Here is a 15410-nt window from a genome sequence, read left to right as displayed (position 1 = left end):
AGCGCGCCTGTCTAGGATTCAGGCGCCTGGCGGTCTCAAGATAAATCAAATTTTTGTGGTCAGTCAATACCACCACCTGATGTCTGGCCCCCTCAAGCCAATGGCGCCACTCCTCAAAAGCCCACTTCATGGCCAAAAGCTCCCGATTCCCAACATCATAATTCCGCTCAGCGGGCGAAAATTTACGGGAAAAGAAGGCACAAGGCCTCATCACGGAGCAGTCAGAACTTTTCTGCGACAACACTGCCCCAGCTCCGATCTCAGAAGCGTCGACCTCAACCTGAAAAGGTAGAGCAACATCAGGCTGACGCAACACAGGGGCAGAGGAAAAACGGCGCTTAAGCTCCCGAAAGGCCTCCACAGCATCAGGGGACCAATCAGCAACATCAGCACCCTTCTTAGTCAAATCGGTCAATGGCTTAGCAATATCCGAAAAACCAGCAATAAATCGACGATAAAAGTTAGCAAAGCCCAAAAATTTCTGAAGACTCTTAAGAGAAGAGGGCTGCGTCCAATCACAAATAGCTTGAACCTTGACAGGATCCATTTCAATGGAAGAGGGGGAAAAAATATATCCCAAAAAGGAAATCCTCTGTACCCCAAAAACACACTTAGAACCCTTCACACACAAAGAATTAGACCGCAAAACCTGAAAAACCCTCCTGACTTGCTGGACATGAGAGTCCCAGTCATCCGAAAAAATCAGAATATCATCCAGATACACAATCATAAATTTATCCAAATAATCACGAAAAATATCATGCATAAAGGACTGGAAAACTGACGGAGCATTTGAAAGACCAAAAGGCATCACTAAATACTCAAAGTGGCCCTCGGGCGTATTAAATGCGGTTTTCCACTCATCCCCCTGCCTGATTCGCACCAAATTATACGCCCCACGAAGGTCAATCTTAGAGAACCACTTGGCCCCCTTTATGCGAGCAAACAAATCAGTCAGCAACGGCAATGGGTATTGATATTTAACAGTGATTTTATTCAAAAGCCGATAATCAATACATGGTCTCAAAGAGCCGTCTTTTTTTGACACAAAGAAAAAACCGGCTCCTAAGGGAGATGACGATGGACGAATATGTCCCTTTTCCAAGGACTCCTTTATATATTCTCGCATAGCAGCATGTTCAGGCACAGACAGATTAAATAAACGACCCTTTGGGTATTTACTACCCGGGTTTAAATCTATGGCACAATCGCACTCTCGGTGCGGAGGTAACGAACCAAGCTTGGATTCTTCAAAGACGTCACGATAGACAGGAACTCAGGAATTTCAGAGGGAATAGATGATGAAATGGAAACCACAGGTACATCCCCATGAGCCCCCTTACATCCCCAGCTCAACACAGACATAGCTCTCCAGTCGAGGACTGGGTTGTGAGATTGCAGCCAAGGCAATCCTAGCACCAAATCATCATGTAGATTATACAGCACCAGAAAGCGAATAATCTCCTGGTGATCCGGATTAATACGCATAGTTACTTGTGTCCAGTATTGTGGTTTTTTATTAGCCAATGGGGTGGAGTCAATCCCCTTCAGAGGAATAGGAGTCTCCAAAGGCTCTAAATCATACCCACAGCGTTTGGCAAAGGACCAATCCATAAGACTCAAAGCGGCGCCAGAGTCGACATAGGCGTCCGTGGTAATAGATGACAAAGAGCAAATCAGGGTCACAGATAGAATAAACTTAGACGGTAAGGTGCAAATGGAAACAGATTTACCAAGCTTTTTAGTGCGCTTAGAGCATGCTGATATAACATGAGTAGAATCACCACAATAGAAACACAACCCATTTTTCCGTCTAAAATTCTGCCGCTCGCTTCGGGACAGAATTCTATCACACTGCATACTCTCTGGCGACTTCTCAGTGGACACCGCCAGATGGTGCACTGGTTTGCGCTCCCGCAAACGCCTATCGATCTGAATAGCCATTGTCATGGACTCATTCAGACCCGCAGGCACAGGGAACCCCACCATAACATCCTTAATGGCATCAGAGAGACCCTCTCTGAAAGTCGCCGCCAGGGCGCACTCATTCCACTGAGTAAGCACAGACCATTTATGGAATCTTTGGCAGTAAATTTCCGCTTCATCTTGCCCCTGAGATAGGGACATCAAAGTTTTTTCTGCCTGAAGCTCCAAATGAGGTTCGTCATAAAGCAACCCCAAGGCCAGAAAAAACGCATCCACATTGAGCAACGCAGGATCCCCTGGTGTCAATGAAAAAGCCCAGTCTTGAGGGTCGCCCCGGAGCAAGGAAATCACAATCCTGACCTGCTGTGCAGGGTCTCCGGCAGAGCGAGATTTCAGGGACAAAAATAATTTGCAATTATTTCGAAAATTCTGAAACCCAGATCTATTCCCCGAGAAAAATTCCGGCAAAGGAATTCTCGGCTCAGATACAGGTGCATGACAAACAAAATCTTGCAAATTTTGTACCTTCGTGGCGAGATTATTCAAACCTGCAGTTACACTCTGAAGATCCATTACAAACAGGTGGACACAGAGCCATTCAAAGATTAGAAGGAGAGAGAAAAAAAAAAAAAAAATTTCAGCAGACTACTTATTTCTCTCCTTTCTCAGCCAAGGATTTTAACCCTTTAGGGGGCCGGTCAAACTGTCATGATCTCAATGGCAAGAGAACATAGCATAAGCATATATAGGAACTAGCTCTTGGAAGATGGGAACTGAGCTGACCATGAACTAAACCTAACGCACAACTAGCAGTGGCCGGGTAGCATGCCTACGTTGATTCTAGATGCCCAGCACCAGCCGGAGGACTAAATAATGCTAGCAGAGGAAAATATCAGTCCTAGCTCACCTCTAGAGAAATACCCCGAAAGGAGACAGAGGCCCCCCACATGTATTGGCGGTGAATAAAGATGAAATAACAAACGTAGTATGAAAATAGGTTTAGCAAATTTGAGGTCCACTTACTACATAGCAGAAGACAGAAAGGACACTTTCATGGTCAGCTGAAAACCCTATCAAAACACCATCCAGAAATTACTTTAAAACTCTGGCATTAACTCATAACACCAGAGTGGCAATTCCTGTTCACAAGAGCTTTCCAGACACAGTAACGAAACTACAGCTGTGAACTGGAACAAAAATGCAAAAACAAACATGGACAAGAGTCCAACTTATCTAGTAGTTGTCTAGGAGCAGGAACAAGCACAGAGAGGCTTCTGATAACATTGTTGACCGGCAAGCAACTAACAGAGCAGCAAGGTTATATAGCGACTCCCACATCTTGATGGGAACAGGTGAACAGAGAAGATGAAGACACCAGTTCAATTCCACCAGTAGCCACCGGGGGAGCCCAGAATCCAAATTCACAACAGGAAGGTGTCCTACATTGGCGTACTATTATGCCCGATGTTGGAAAGGGGTTAAGGTGCTCACTACTACACATCTAGATAAATTCCTTAAGGGGTCTAGTTTTCAAATTGGGGCCACTTGTGGGGGGTTTCCACTGTTTTTGCACATCAGGGGCTGGTCAAATGTGGAATGACACCCGCAGACCATTTAATCAATGTCTGTGTTCCAAAACGTCACTCCTTCCTTTCTAAACCCTGTTGGGGGGATCAAGGTGCTCACCACACAGCTAGATAAGTTCTCTTATTGGTCTAGTTTCCAAAATAGTTTCACTTGTGAGGGGTTTCCACTATTTAGGCACATCAGGGGCTCTCCAAACGCGACGTGAATCTGCTAATTATTCCAGCAAATTTTGCATTGAACATATTGGGAATTGCCATACTCTGGAGAAATTGCACAACAAATTTTATGGTGAAATTCCTACAGTTACCCTTATGAAAACGCAAAATGTGAGGCTAAAAACATTTGTTTGGAAAAATTTGATTTAATATTTTCACAGCTCAACGTTATAAACTTCTGTGAACCACCTGGTAGTTCAAGGTGCTCACTAAACATCTGAATAAGTTGTCTCGTTTCCAAAATGGTGTCACTTGTGTGGGGTTTTCTACTGTTTAGGCACATCGGGGGTTCTCCAAACGTGACAAGGCATCCATCAGGGGGGTTCAAGATGACAGCGTGAGCCTGCAGCTATGACCGGAGGTAAAGAGTTTGCCTCCAATCACAGGCGTTGGCTTATGGGACTACTACACCCATCAGCCTAAGCCTGCTGTTGCTGACAACAGCGAGCAGGCATGTCTGATGGGTGTATTCATCAGCCAGTGCCTGCGCTATAAATAAATAATAATTTAAAAAAATGATGTGATTCCCCTGTATTTTTTACAACCAGCCAGGTAAAACTGACAGCTTCGGGCTGCAACCCTCAGCTGTCAGCTTTAGCATGGCTGGTTATCAAGAATAGAGGTGCCCCATGCCATTTTTTTTAAAGTAGACAGCTGGGGGCTGGTATTCTCAGGCTGGTAAGGGGCCATGGATATTATTTCCCCAGTCTAAAAACTGCAGCCCACAGCCACCTCACTGTGAACTGCCATGAACTCACTGAGCTCAACGCTGCACTTTGAGACGTTTTCATTGAGGTCACCGCAGTTGATTGGCCCAGCTGGGAACGCAGCTTCAGTGACCTGCGCTAACCTTGATGACGTCACTGAGGCTACACTCGCAGCAGCTCATTCTCCAGTGATTTTCAGCCTCGATGGTCGCATCTTAGCACTGTCCAGGTTGAAAACTATTTATGGATTATGGAGTGAAACAGAAAGTCAGTGAGTGATATGGTTGTTTGTAATGTGGCTGTGGGCTGCTAATTTTAGGTTGGGAGGTCCAATTTCCATGGCCCCTTACCAGGCTGAGAATACCAGACTCCAGCTCTTTGCTTTAGCTTAGCTTGTTAATAATGCAGGGTTCCCCATGCCATTTTTTTATTATTTATTTAAATAATTAAAAAGAACAATGTGGGGACCCCCCTATTCTTGATAACCAGCCTTGCTAAAGCCGACAGCTGAGGGCTGCAGCTGACAGCTGTCAGTTTTGCCTGGCTGGTTATCCAAAATACAGGGGAACCCACACCATTTTTAAAATTTTGTATTTATTTATAGCTCAGGTACCAGCTGATGAATACTCCTATCAGGTGCTACTTGCTCTCGCTGTTATTAGCAGCACGCGTAGGCTGATGGGATAAGTAGTCCCATTAGCCGACGCCTGTGACCAGAGGTAAACTTTTTACCTCCAGTCACAGCTGCGGGCTCACGCTATCATTTGACAGCATGGGAGCTGCAGCTCTCTAACCGGTGGTAATGATATGGCCGCCGATCAGAGCCGCCGGTGTTTATTGCACTGTAATGCACATGACATGTCGAGAAACATCCTGTGTTCGGGTCATGAATGTTGAACCCAAATAGTAACACAGACTAACTGATGAAGTCGGTGCTCGGGTAGGTGCCTGAACAGTAAGTGTTCAGTACGGACAGCTAACTTTACTTTTCGGGTTCGCCCATCTCTACTCACCACACATCTAGATAAGTTCCCTGAGAGGTATAGCTTCCAAAATGGTGTCAATTGTGGGAGGTTTCCACTGTTTAGGCACATCATCAAAACTCTCCAATTGAAGGGCATACAAATTAAATGTTTGAAAATTGCAAAATTTACAATTTTTTTCCCCAAAAAGTCATGTCAAAGAAATGTTACCACTACCATGAGTACATGTCACAAAAAAAAAAAACAATCTCAGAATCAGTGGGACCCATAGAAGCATTCCAGAGTTATTACCTCATAAAGCGACACTGGTCAGAATTGTAACATTTGGCCAGGTCATAAATGTGAAAACAGGCTTGGAGGTGAAGGGGTTACAGGGGTGGACCGAAAGCATTGTAATTTTGCTCCTAACTCCCTATCTATTTGATGCTATAATCTAAGCTATTTTCTAATATACTTGCTTTAAAAATTCAGTTCCGCTCCCTAACTACTGTGAGATGACAATTCGTTTGAGTATCACCAGTGCATGCTGGGATATTCAAACAAAGCATCATCAAGGAGGCGGAGGCTGCAGTAATTGTCACAGCACCCGCCCCCTCCCTGAAACAAAGTGCCATCAGTGCTGCTCGTTTCAGGGATGGTGCTGTACCAGCTGTCTGCCCAGTGTGCTGTCTCCTCTGTGCGATGTGTTTTTCAGACTGAACCTGAAAACCCACCTCTTCAGGAAAGCCTACAGCCTGCACTGACCCCGCTGCCTCCTCACCACTACTGAAGCTACCACCTCACCAAAACCGGAGCTCCTGCAACCTTCAAGCTATTGTCTCCTTCCCCACCATCCTGTAGAATGTAAGCCCGCAAGGGCAGGCTCCTCGCCCCTCTGTATCAGTCTGTCATTGTTAGTTTGCTTACTGTAAGTGATATCTGTAATTTGTATGTAACCCCTTCTCATGTACAGCACCATGGAATCAATGGTGCTATATAAATAAATAAATAATAATAATAATGTGCCTAGTCTGCTCTCTCCTCTGTGTGATGTGTGTAGTGTGCTGTCTCCTCTGTGTGATGTGCCTAGTGTGTTGTCTTCCCTGTGTGATGTGTGTAGTGTGCTGTCTCCTCTGTGTGATGTGTGTAGTGTGCTTTCTTCCCTGTGTGATGTGCGTAGTGTGCTGTCTCCTGTGTGATGTGCCTAGTCTGCTGTCTCCTCTGTGTGATGTGTGTAGCGTGCAGTCTCCTCTGTGTGATGTGTGTAGTGTGCTCTCTTCCATGTGTGATGTGCGTAGTGTGCTGTCTCCTCTGTGTGATGTGCTTAGTCTGCTGTCTCCTCCATGTGATGTGTATAGTGTGCTGTCTCCTCTGTGTGATGTGTGTAGTGTGCTGTATTCCCTGTGTGATGTGCCTAGTCTGCTGTCTCCTCTGTGTGATGTGCGTAGTGTGCTGTATTCCCTGTGTGATGTGCGTAGTGTGCTGTCTCCTCTGTGTGATTTGGGTAGTGTGCTGTCTGGTGTGTGATGTGTCTAGTCTTCCGTCTCCTCTGTCTGATGTGCGTAGTGTGCTGTCTCCTCTGTGTGATGTGCGTAGTGTGCTGTATTCCCTGTGTGATGTGCGTAGTGTGCTGTCTCCTTTGTGTGATTTGAGTAGTGTGCTTTCTCCTGTGTGATGTGCCTAGTCTGCGGTCTCCTCTGTGTGATGTGCGTAGTGTGCTGTCTCCTCTGTGTGATTTGAGTAGTGTGCTTTCTCCTGTGTGATGTGCCTAGTCTGCGGTCTCCTCTGTGTGATGTGCATAGTGTGCTGTCTCCTCTGTGTGATTTGAGTAGTGTGCTTTCTCCTGTGTGATGTGCGTAGTGTGCTGTCTCCTCTGTGTGATGTGCGTAGTGTGCCGTCTCCTCTGTGTGATGTTCATAGTGTGCTATCTCCTCTGTGTGATACAACCCCTTTGTTTACCAGTCCAATGCTCAAACCCCATAACCTCCCTATCCAACATCACTGAAGGGGGGCTTAATTGTCTCCTCTCCAAATCGCACCTCACCACCTGTGCGCTCGACCCCATCCCACCTTCTCCCCAACCTCACCACCACTATTATCCCATCCCTAACCCACCTCTTCAACCTATCACTAACTTACTAACTTCTGGCACCTTCCCTTCTGCTTCCAAACATGCCACAATCACGCCTATCCTTAAAAAGCCAACCCTCAATCCAACAGCTATGTCCAGCTATCGCCCAATATCGCTACTCCCATTCGCTTCCAAACTCCTGGAGCAGCACGTCCACGCTGAACTTTCCTCCCGCCTCTTATCTAACTTGCTCTTTGACAATCTACAATCTGGTTTCCATCCCCATCACTCAACTGAGACAGCCCTGACCAAAATCACTAACGACCTACTTACAGCCAAAGCTAATGGACAATCCTCTGTACTCCTCCTTCTAGACCTGTCCTCTGCTTTCGACACAGTTGACCACTGCCTCCTACTACAGATCCTCTCCTCCTTTGGCATCAAAGACCTTGCCCTATCTTGGATCTCCTCATACCTTTCCAACCGCACATTCAGCGTCTCCCACTCCCACACTACCTCCTCATCCCACCCTCTCTCTGTTGGAGTCCCCCAAGACTCTGTTCTAGGACCCATACTCTTCTCAATCTATACACTTGCCCTGGGACAACTCAAAGTCTCATGGATTCCAGTACCACCTTTATGCTGATGACACTCAGATCTACCTTTCTAGCCCAGACGTCACCTCTCTGCTGTCCAGATTCCCGTAGTGTCTGTCAGCCATATCCTCCTTCTCCTTTCGCTTCCTCAAACTCAATGTGGACAAATCTGAACTCATCATCTTTCCTCCATCTCATAGATCTTCCTTACCTGACCTATCTATCTGACTACTGCAACATCCTTTTCTGTGGCCTCCCTGCTAACACCCTTGCTCCTCTCTAGTCCATCCTTAACTCTGCTGCCCGACTAATTCATCTCTCTCCTCACCACTTCTTCGCTTCCCGCCTCTGCAAATCTCTTCACTGGCTCCCATTCCCTCAGCGTATCCAGTTCAAATTATTAATACTGACCTACAAAGCCATCCATAACCTGTCTCCTCCATATATCTCTGAACTAATCTCCTGATATCTTCCCTCACGTAATCTCCGGTCCTCCCAAGACCTCCTTCTCTCCTCCACACTTATTCGCTCCTCACCCAACCACCTCCAAGATTTCTCCTGAATATCCCCCATCCTCCTGGAATTCTTTGCCCCAACACGTCCGACTATCATCCACATTCGGATCCTTCAGTCCGAACCTGAAAACCCATCTCTTCAGGAAAGCCTACAGCCTGCACTGACCCCGCTGCCTCCTCACCACTACTGAAGCTACCGCCTCACCAACACCGGAGCTCCTGCAACCCTCAAGCTACTGTCTCCTTCTGCACCATCCGGTAGAATGTAAGCCCGCAAGGGCAGGGTCCTCGCCATTCTGTATTAGTCTGTAATTGTTAGTTTGCTTACTGTAAGTGATATCTGTAATTTATGTGTAACCTCTTCTCATGTACAGCACCATGGAATCAATGGTGCTATATAAATAATAATAATAATAATAATCATAATAATAATGTGCCCAGACTGCTGTCTCTTCTGTGTGATGTGCGTAGTGTGCTGTCTTCCCTGTGTGAGGTGCATAGTGTGCTGTCTCCTGTGTGATGTGCCTAGTCTGCTGTCTCCTCTGTGTGATGTGCACAGTGTGCTGTCTCCTGTGTGATGTGCCTAGTCTGCTGTCTCCTCTGTGTGATGTGCGCAGTCTCCTCTGTGTGATGTGCCTAGTCTACTGTCTCCTCTGTGTGATGTGCATAGTGTGCTGTCTCCTGTGTGATGTGCCTAGTTTGCTGTCTTCTCTGTGTGATGAGCGTAGTGTGCTGTCTCCTCTGTGTGATGTATGTAGTGTACTATCTTCCCTGTGTAAGGTGCGTGGTGTGCTATCTTCACTGTGTGATGTGCGTAGTGTGTGGTCTCCTTTGTGTGATGTGTGTAGCTTGCTGTCTCCCCTGTGTGATGTGCGTAGTGTGTGGTCTCCTTTGTGTGATGTGTGTAGCTTGCTGTCTCCCCTGTGTGATGTGCGTAGCGTTCTGTCACCTGTGTCTAATGTGCATAGAGTGCTGTCTGCTCTGTGTGATGTATGTAGAGTGCTGTCTCCACTGTGTGATGTATTGAAGGATAAGACGTGCACTCTCGCTAGTGCTGGTGCAGACTGAACATGGAGGGATACTCCAGACTATAATCCTATGTAACAACAGTCGCACTCAATAAAGGAGTTTTTAGAATTTTCGTTAATCAAAAAAACGTGATTTCTTTATTGTGAACAAACACCAAAATGAGGGTATCACCGCAGTGTTTCAAGGTAGGTAACGTTTCGACCCGCAGGGTCTTTCTCAAACCTTACTGAAACAAAAACAAAATGTACATGGTATCACAAAATCTGGACATAAAATATATTACAAGACATATATTACAAAAAACAGTATTTACAAATACAAAGTCCCTATGCTGTAGAAATTTATGCTACGTCGCCATGGAAGTCGACGGGGCGACAGGATTACAGGATACACTAAGAGGGATACATTGATTGGAGGCATCAGGGTTGTCATAGGGCGTAGTCTTGGCGGTGAGGCGCCCTAAGGACATCAGTGTGGCATACTAGCCACAGAAGTTCGCCGTGGAAGCAATAACATGGAGAGATATGGAGTACCATACAATTAGCCAGTATTTCAGGTAAATAAGAACAATATCAGATAAACAAAATGCCCTGATGCAAAATTATACATGAGAATCTGAGTTACCCAGGTGGTGGATGCTAATAGAGGTAAGAGACTGACCTTTCAGTGGTAGATACCAAGAAGAGGGCATAAATCCCTGTGGAGATGCAGAAGTCCCGTTAGGGGCTATGAAAAAGAAAGCCAAAAAAACGGTAAATGCACTGATGAAGGCTATAAGTTTGGAGCAGGGAAAGGGGAAAGGGGAGCGGTCGTGTTACCTGTACTATGAGAATATCCGGTGTCTGCGGTGGTGGTGTGTGTGGGACCCGGGAGATGGGCGCCTTTTAAGATAGGCGGCAGGAAGTGGAGAGCGAGGGGTGCGCAGGCGCACTATGCAGAGGGCAGAGCGAGGTCTGGAACGCTTGGAGAAGGAAAACCAAGCTGCGCATGCGCAGTATGGGCAAAGCTGCGTTGTAGGCAAGGGGTGGGGATCAGAGTGAAAGCGCTCTGCGCAGGAGCGCAGAGTAATAGTGAATGAATGTACCACTGGTACTGGCCCCAGGAACCTGAATGTTAGGGTAGCCTGATGTGGTAAAAAGAAAGCGCTAGTAGTGCATGATGGGAATCCTACTAGGGGTGAACTATATCTATCCTGGCGTGTAGACAGTTGTGTGACACCCAAAACAAATGAAACAACTTTGGACTGGTGTTGTATGTTGAGGAAGATTTGTTATGCAGTTATGCATATGAAGAATATGTATATGGTATATTCTCATAGTACAGGTAACACGACCGCTCCCCTTTCCCCTTTCCCTGCTCCAAACTTATAGCCTTCATCAGTGCATTTACCGTTTTTTGGCTTTCTTTTTCATAGCCCCTAACGGGACTTCTGCATCTCCACAGGGATTTATGCCCTCTTCTTGGTATCTACCACTGAAAGGTCAGTCTCTTACCTCTATTAGCATCCACCACCTGGGTAACTCAGATTCTCATGTATAATTTTGCATCAGGGCATTTTGTTTATCTGATATTGTTCTTATTTACCTGAAATACTGGCTAATTGTATGGTACTCCATATCACTGATAACACTGATGTCCTTAGGGCGCCTCACCGCCAAGACTACGCCCTATGACAACCCTGATGCCTCCAATCAATGTATCCCTCTTAGTGTATCCTGTAATCCTGTCGCCCCGTCGACTTCCATGGCGACGTAGCATAAATTTCTACAGCATAGGGACTTTGTATTTGTAAATACTGTTTTTTGTAATATATGTCTTGTAATATATTTTATGTCCAGATTTTGTGATACCATGTACATTTTGTTTTTGTTTCAGTAAGGTTTGAGAAAGACCCTGCGGGTCGAAACGTTATCTACCTTGAAACACTGCGGTGATACCCTCATTTTGGTGTTTGTTCACAATAAAGAAATCACGTTTTTTTGATTAACGAAAATTCTAAAAACTCCTTTATTGAGTGCGACTGTTGTTACATAGGATTATAGTCCACTGTGTGATGTGCGTAGCGTGCTGTCTCCTCTGTGTGATGTGCGTAGTGTGCAGTCTCCTCTGTGTGATGTGCGTAGTGTGCAGTCTCCTCTGTGTGATGTGTGTAGCATGCTGGCTCACCTTTGTATGTTGTGTGTAGTGTGCTGTCTCCTCTTTGTGATGTGTGTAGCATGCTGTCACCTTTGTGTGATGTGTGTCGCATGCTGTCTCCTCTGTGTGATGTGTGTAGCATGCTGTTTCCTCTGTGTGATGTGTGTAGCGTGCTGTCACCTTTGTGTGATGTGTGTAGCACGCTGGCTCACTTTTGTGTGATGTGTGTAGCGTGCTGTCACTTTTGTGTGATGTGTGTAGTGTGCTGCCACCTGTGTGATGTGTGTAGCACGATGGCTCACTTTTGCGTGATGTGTGTAGCGTGCTGTCACCTCTGTGTGATGTGTGTAGCGTGCCGCCACCTTTGTGTGATGTGTGTAGCACGCTGGCTCACTTTTGCGTGATGTGTGTAGTGTGCTGCCACTTTTGTGTGATGTGTGTAGTGTGCTGCCACCTCTGTGTGATGTGTGCAGCATGCTATCACCTCTGTGTGATGTGTGCAGCGTGCTGTCACCTCTGTGTGATGTGTGTAGCGTGCTGTCACCTCTGTGTGATGTGTGTAGCGTGCTGTCACCTCTGTGTGATGTGTGTAGTATGCTGCCACTTTTGTGTGATGTGCGTAGTGTGCTGCCACCTTTGTGTGATGTATGTAGCGTGCTGTCACCTTTGTATGATGTGTGTAGCATGATGGCTCGCCTTTGTGCGCTCTGTTGTCTGCTTAGATGAATAGTAATAAGCCGGAAACAGAGCGGTGTCAGAATACCTGTCAGCTGTGATCCCATGGTGTAATGTCTGTTTACTCTCTGCTGCTTCCTCCGGTGCCACACACCCAATTGTGGAACTTATTATTATTCCAAGATCTGTTGATTAAAATGTTGTTAAATTACTTATTCCTAAACATAACAATAGGGTAGCATTACACTTACCTGTCTACTAGATGATAGATGCTCTCCATTGCTTTTCGGAGCTGTGCCTAAAGGACAAAAAAATCACATTATTTTGGAGAGTATCCAGAAACACATGTACATATTAGAAGCCAGCATACACACAATATCCAATAACAAAGACTCTGCAATAAAGTTCAAAAGGATACAGGAGAATGCTAAGTTGTGACAGACAAAAGTCTCAGAGGGTAAGCTGGGATTCTTCTGAGTATTCAGTATACAACTCAATATACCCTATTCAAAAATTACAGGCTGGCTAAATGATGGGCCTCCTCGATTATCTCCTTATACCAAGGCATACAACCTTGTTTAATAAATATATGCAAGAATTAAAGGGAACCTGTCACCAGGTTTTTGCTAAAAGACCCTGAATTCAATGATGTATCACTTAGATAACTGAGTGCAGCGGTTCTGCCACAGAGTTTTTAGATGTAGAAGGCAGCAGAACTTAGCAAGCTTCCCTCGCCCCAACCAGCACTACTTATTATTGACAGCGACTGCTCATCAGAAAAGGGGTCGGAGTATGACTAGCAATCCTGTGCACGTCACACCTGTGATGATAATTTCCTAATGATAAAATCTTCAGCCTACGTAAACAACAACACACAGCTAGATAAATGACACATTGATTCATTCAGGGGTTTAACTACTACCTCATGCTGTCTTCAGATTAAATAGCAAAACCCTGCTGACAGATTCCCTTTAATATGAGTTAAACAGCAAATTTGCTTGTTTTCACAAGAACTTTGCAGTTTTACCCATTTACCAAGATCAGGCAACCCCTTTAAGGGTCTCATATAAATATGCACTTTTCATTTTACACCATTGCAATTCATTAAAATCATCTGAAATACATTTTAAAGCATGAAACGTCTCAGTAAGAAACCATTACAGATGTCCTACTTTGCACTTTGTCTGAACCTGAGTGTTACAATCTCCCTTCTAAGCAGTCCACAATGAAGTGGTCTCAGAGGACTGCGCAGCTGAGCAGAGGCGGGTTAAAGTCGGGGCTTCCAGCTTCATGAGAAAATTGACATTTTCACATATTCTAAAAGATCAACAATTTTCCAAGACACTTTTCTTGGACTTTCAGATTATGATAATGGATTTTAGAAAATTCCTTTACACTTAGATTATATGTGCACACAGACGTTGTGCTACGGTTAAAACTATATGTAGTTTACGGCGATTTGCCACAGTTTTGTGCAAGTACCAGTGACTTACACAAAAACAATGGACCAAATCATGAAGGTGTATACAAAGGCACCTTCAGAATATTAGCGGACTATGGAGTTAAGCACAAAAAATGTGACTAGGTGTTTTCAAGGATAGGATGGGGCGATGATGAAGCCCATCTGACAAATTCGTCAGCAGTTGTGGTGTAGCTTATACCTGAAATGTTACTGCAATCTATGACTATATGACTAGAGTGAACGTTCTGGTGGTGCATGGAGAAGGGGCATCAAAATTGTGGCGAATGGCAGTAAAGAACAATCATTATTTGGCGCTGCAGCAAAAACTGTGGCACAATCTCTACATGAGAACATACCCTAAACTGAAAATGTAATTTGACAGCTGTAGAAGTTATTGAATTAATTATTCATGCTTCAAATTCTGTTTCGGGTAATAAAGTGCTGCCATATCATGTCCTCTATTCTACTGCAATCAGGCTGTTTATAGACATTTGGAGTGAAGTATATGTAAGCTGTGGAATGCCTCAGGAAAGTTCATGTACTGTCCTAGGATTTGTAAGATTTAGTGACTCAGCATTTCATCTTAATAAAGGTCTTAGTGTCTGCTTTGCTCTCCATTTCTAAAAGATTTCTGAAAAGAAAGTTAAAAAAAAAGACACTTTGAAGAGCTGGAATTTTTCCAACTCAATATTCCAACGTTGCCTGGAGAATGTTTTCATCCACTCAATTACTGTTAGAAACTCATTTATTTGTGCCCAGTGTTAAATTTCTAATCCCTTCTAGGAATAAAAGGCATTAAGATAAAATGACCATCTGGTTTTACCTTTTGAATGTAAACAATGCCTCTTAAGTGCATGTCTACGTAACCATTCTGCTCATGCTAGGCACGTATGGGTTTCACATTTAGCAGAATAACTAGAAAACACAATATGGTTCTGTGAAAGTGTCTGCTTTTGCCTTAGTTTAACATGGTCTAGATAAATATAAAGTATAGTAGGTATTTAACAGCCAATGCACACAAGCACACATGTAAATGCATTTAGACTATTTGTGGCGTGTGATATAATCTTCATGGAAGGTGTAATAAATAAACTGTATAATATAACAGTGAATGGTGTAAATATTCATTAAAGAATAAGGTTAACAGAAGACATAAAAGGAATCTGGTATAACAATTGTGCAATTAAAAAGAACTTAGCTTTATTGGAGCCGCAATCCAGATAAATGTAACATTTCGGTCTAACAATAAGACCTTCCTGAGACTGAAAGGAACACCAGAGGGAGGCAACGATAAAGACTAAATTGGAAAGCGATCAAGAGAAGAGAAAGTGAAATGGAAGGCAGTACGAGTGAATTACAGCCCTGTAGACGTGCTCGCACATTTATTTACTTGTACTGCCTTCCATTTCACTTCCTTTTGTCTTGATCGCTTTTCAATCCAGTCTGTTATTCCTTTCAGTCAGAGGAAGGTCTTATTGTTAGACCGAAACATTATGTCTATCTTCATTGCGGTTCCTACAATCCTAAAT

The 15410-nt window shown here is 44.6% G+C and overlaps 1 protein-coding gene across 1 annotated transcript in view; it reads right to left on the bottom strand.

Moving 5' to 3' along the window:
* The window catches only part of SMOC2 (SPARC related modular calcium binding 2), a 640791-nt gene that overhangs the window by 20266 nt on the left and 605115 nt on the right, over window positions 1–15410 (bottom strand). The window contains exon 12 of the mRNA XM_077283220.1: window positions 12671–12717. Within this exon, the coding sequence (XP_077139335.1) occupies window positions 12671–12717 (47 nt within the window). The remainder of the gene's footprint in view (window positions 1–12670; window positions 12718–15410) is intronic.

This window comes from Ranitomeya variabilis, chromosome 2, assembly GCF_051348905.1.
Source record: "Ranitomeya variabilis isolate aRanVar5 chromosome 2, aRanVar5.hap1, whole genome shotgun sequence".
Classification (NCBI taxonomy): domain Eukaryota; kingdom Metazoa; phylum Chordata; class Amphibia; order Anura; family Dendrobatidae; genus Ranitomeya; species Ranitomeya variabilis.
This window is presented reverse-complemented; position numbering and strand designations above follow the sequence as displayed.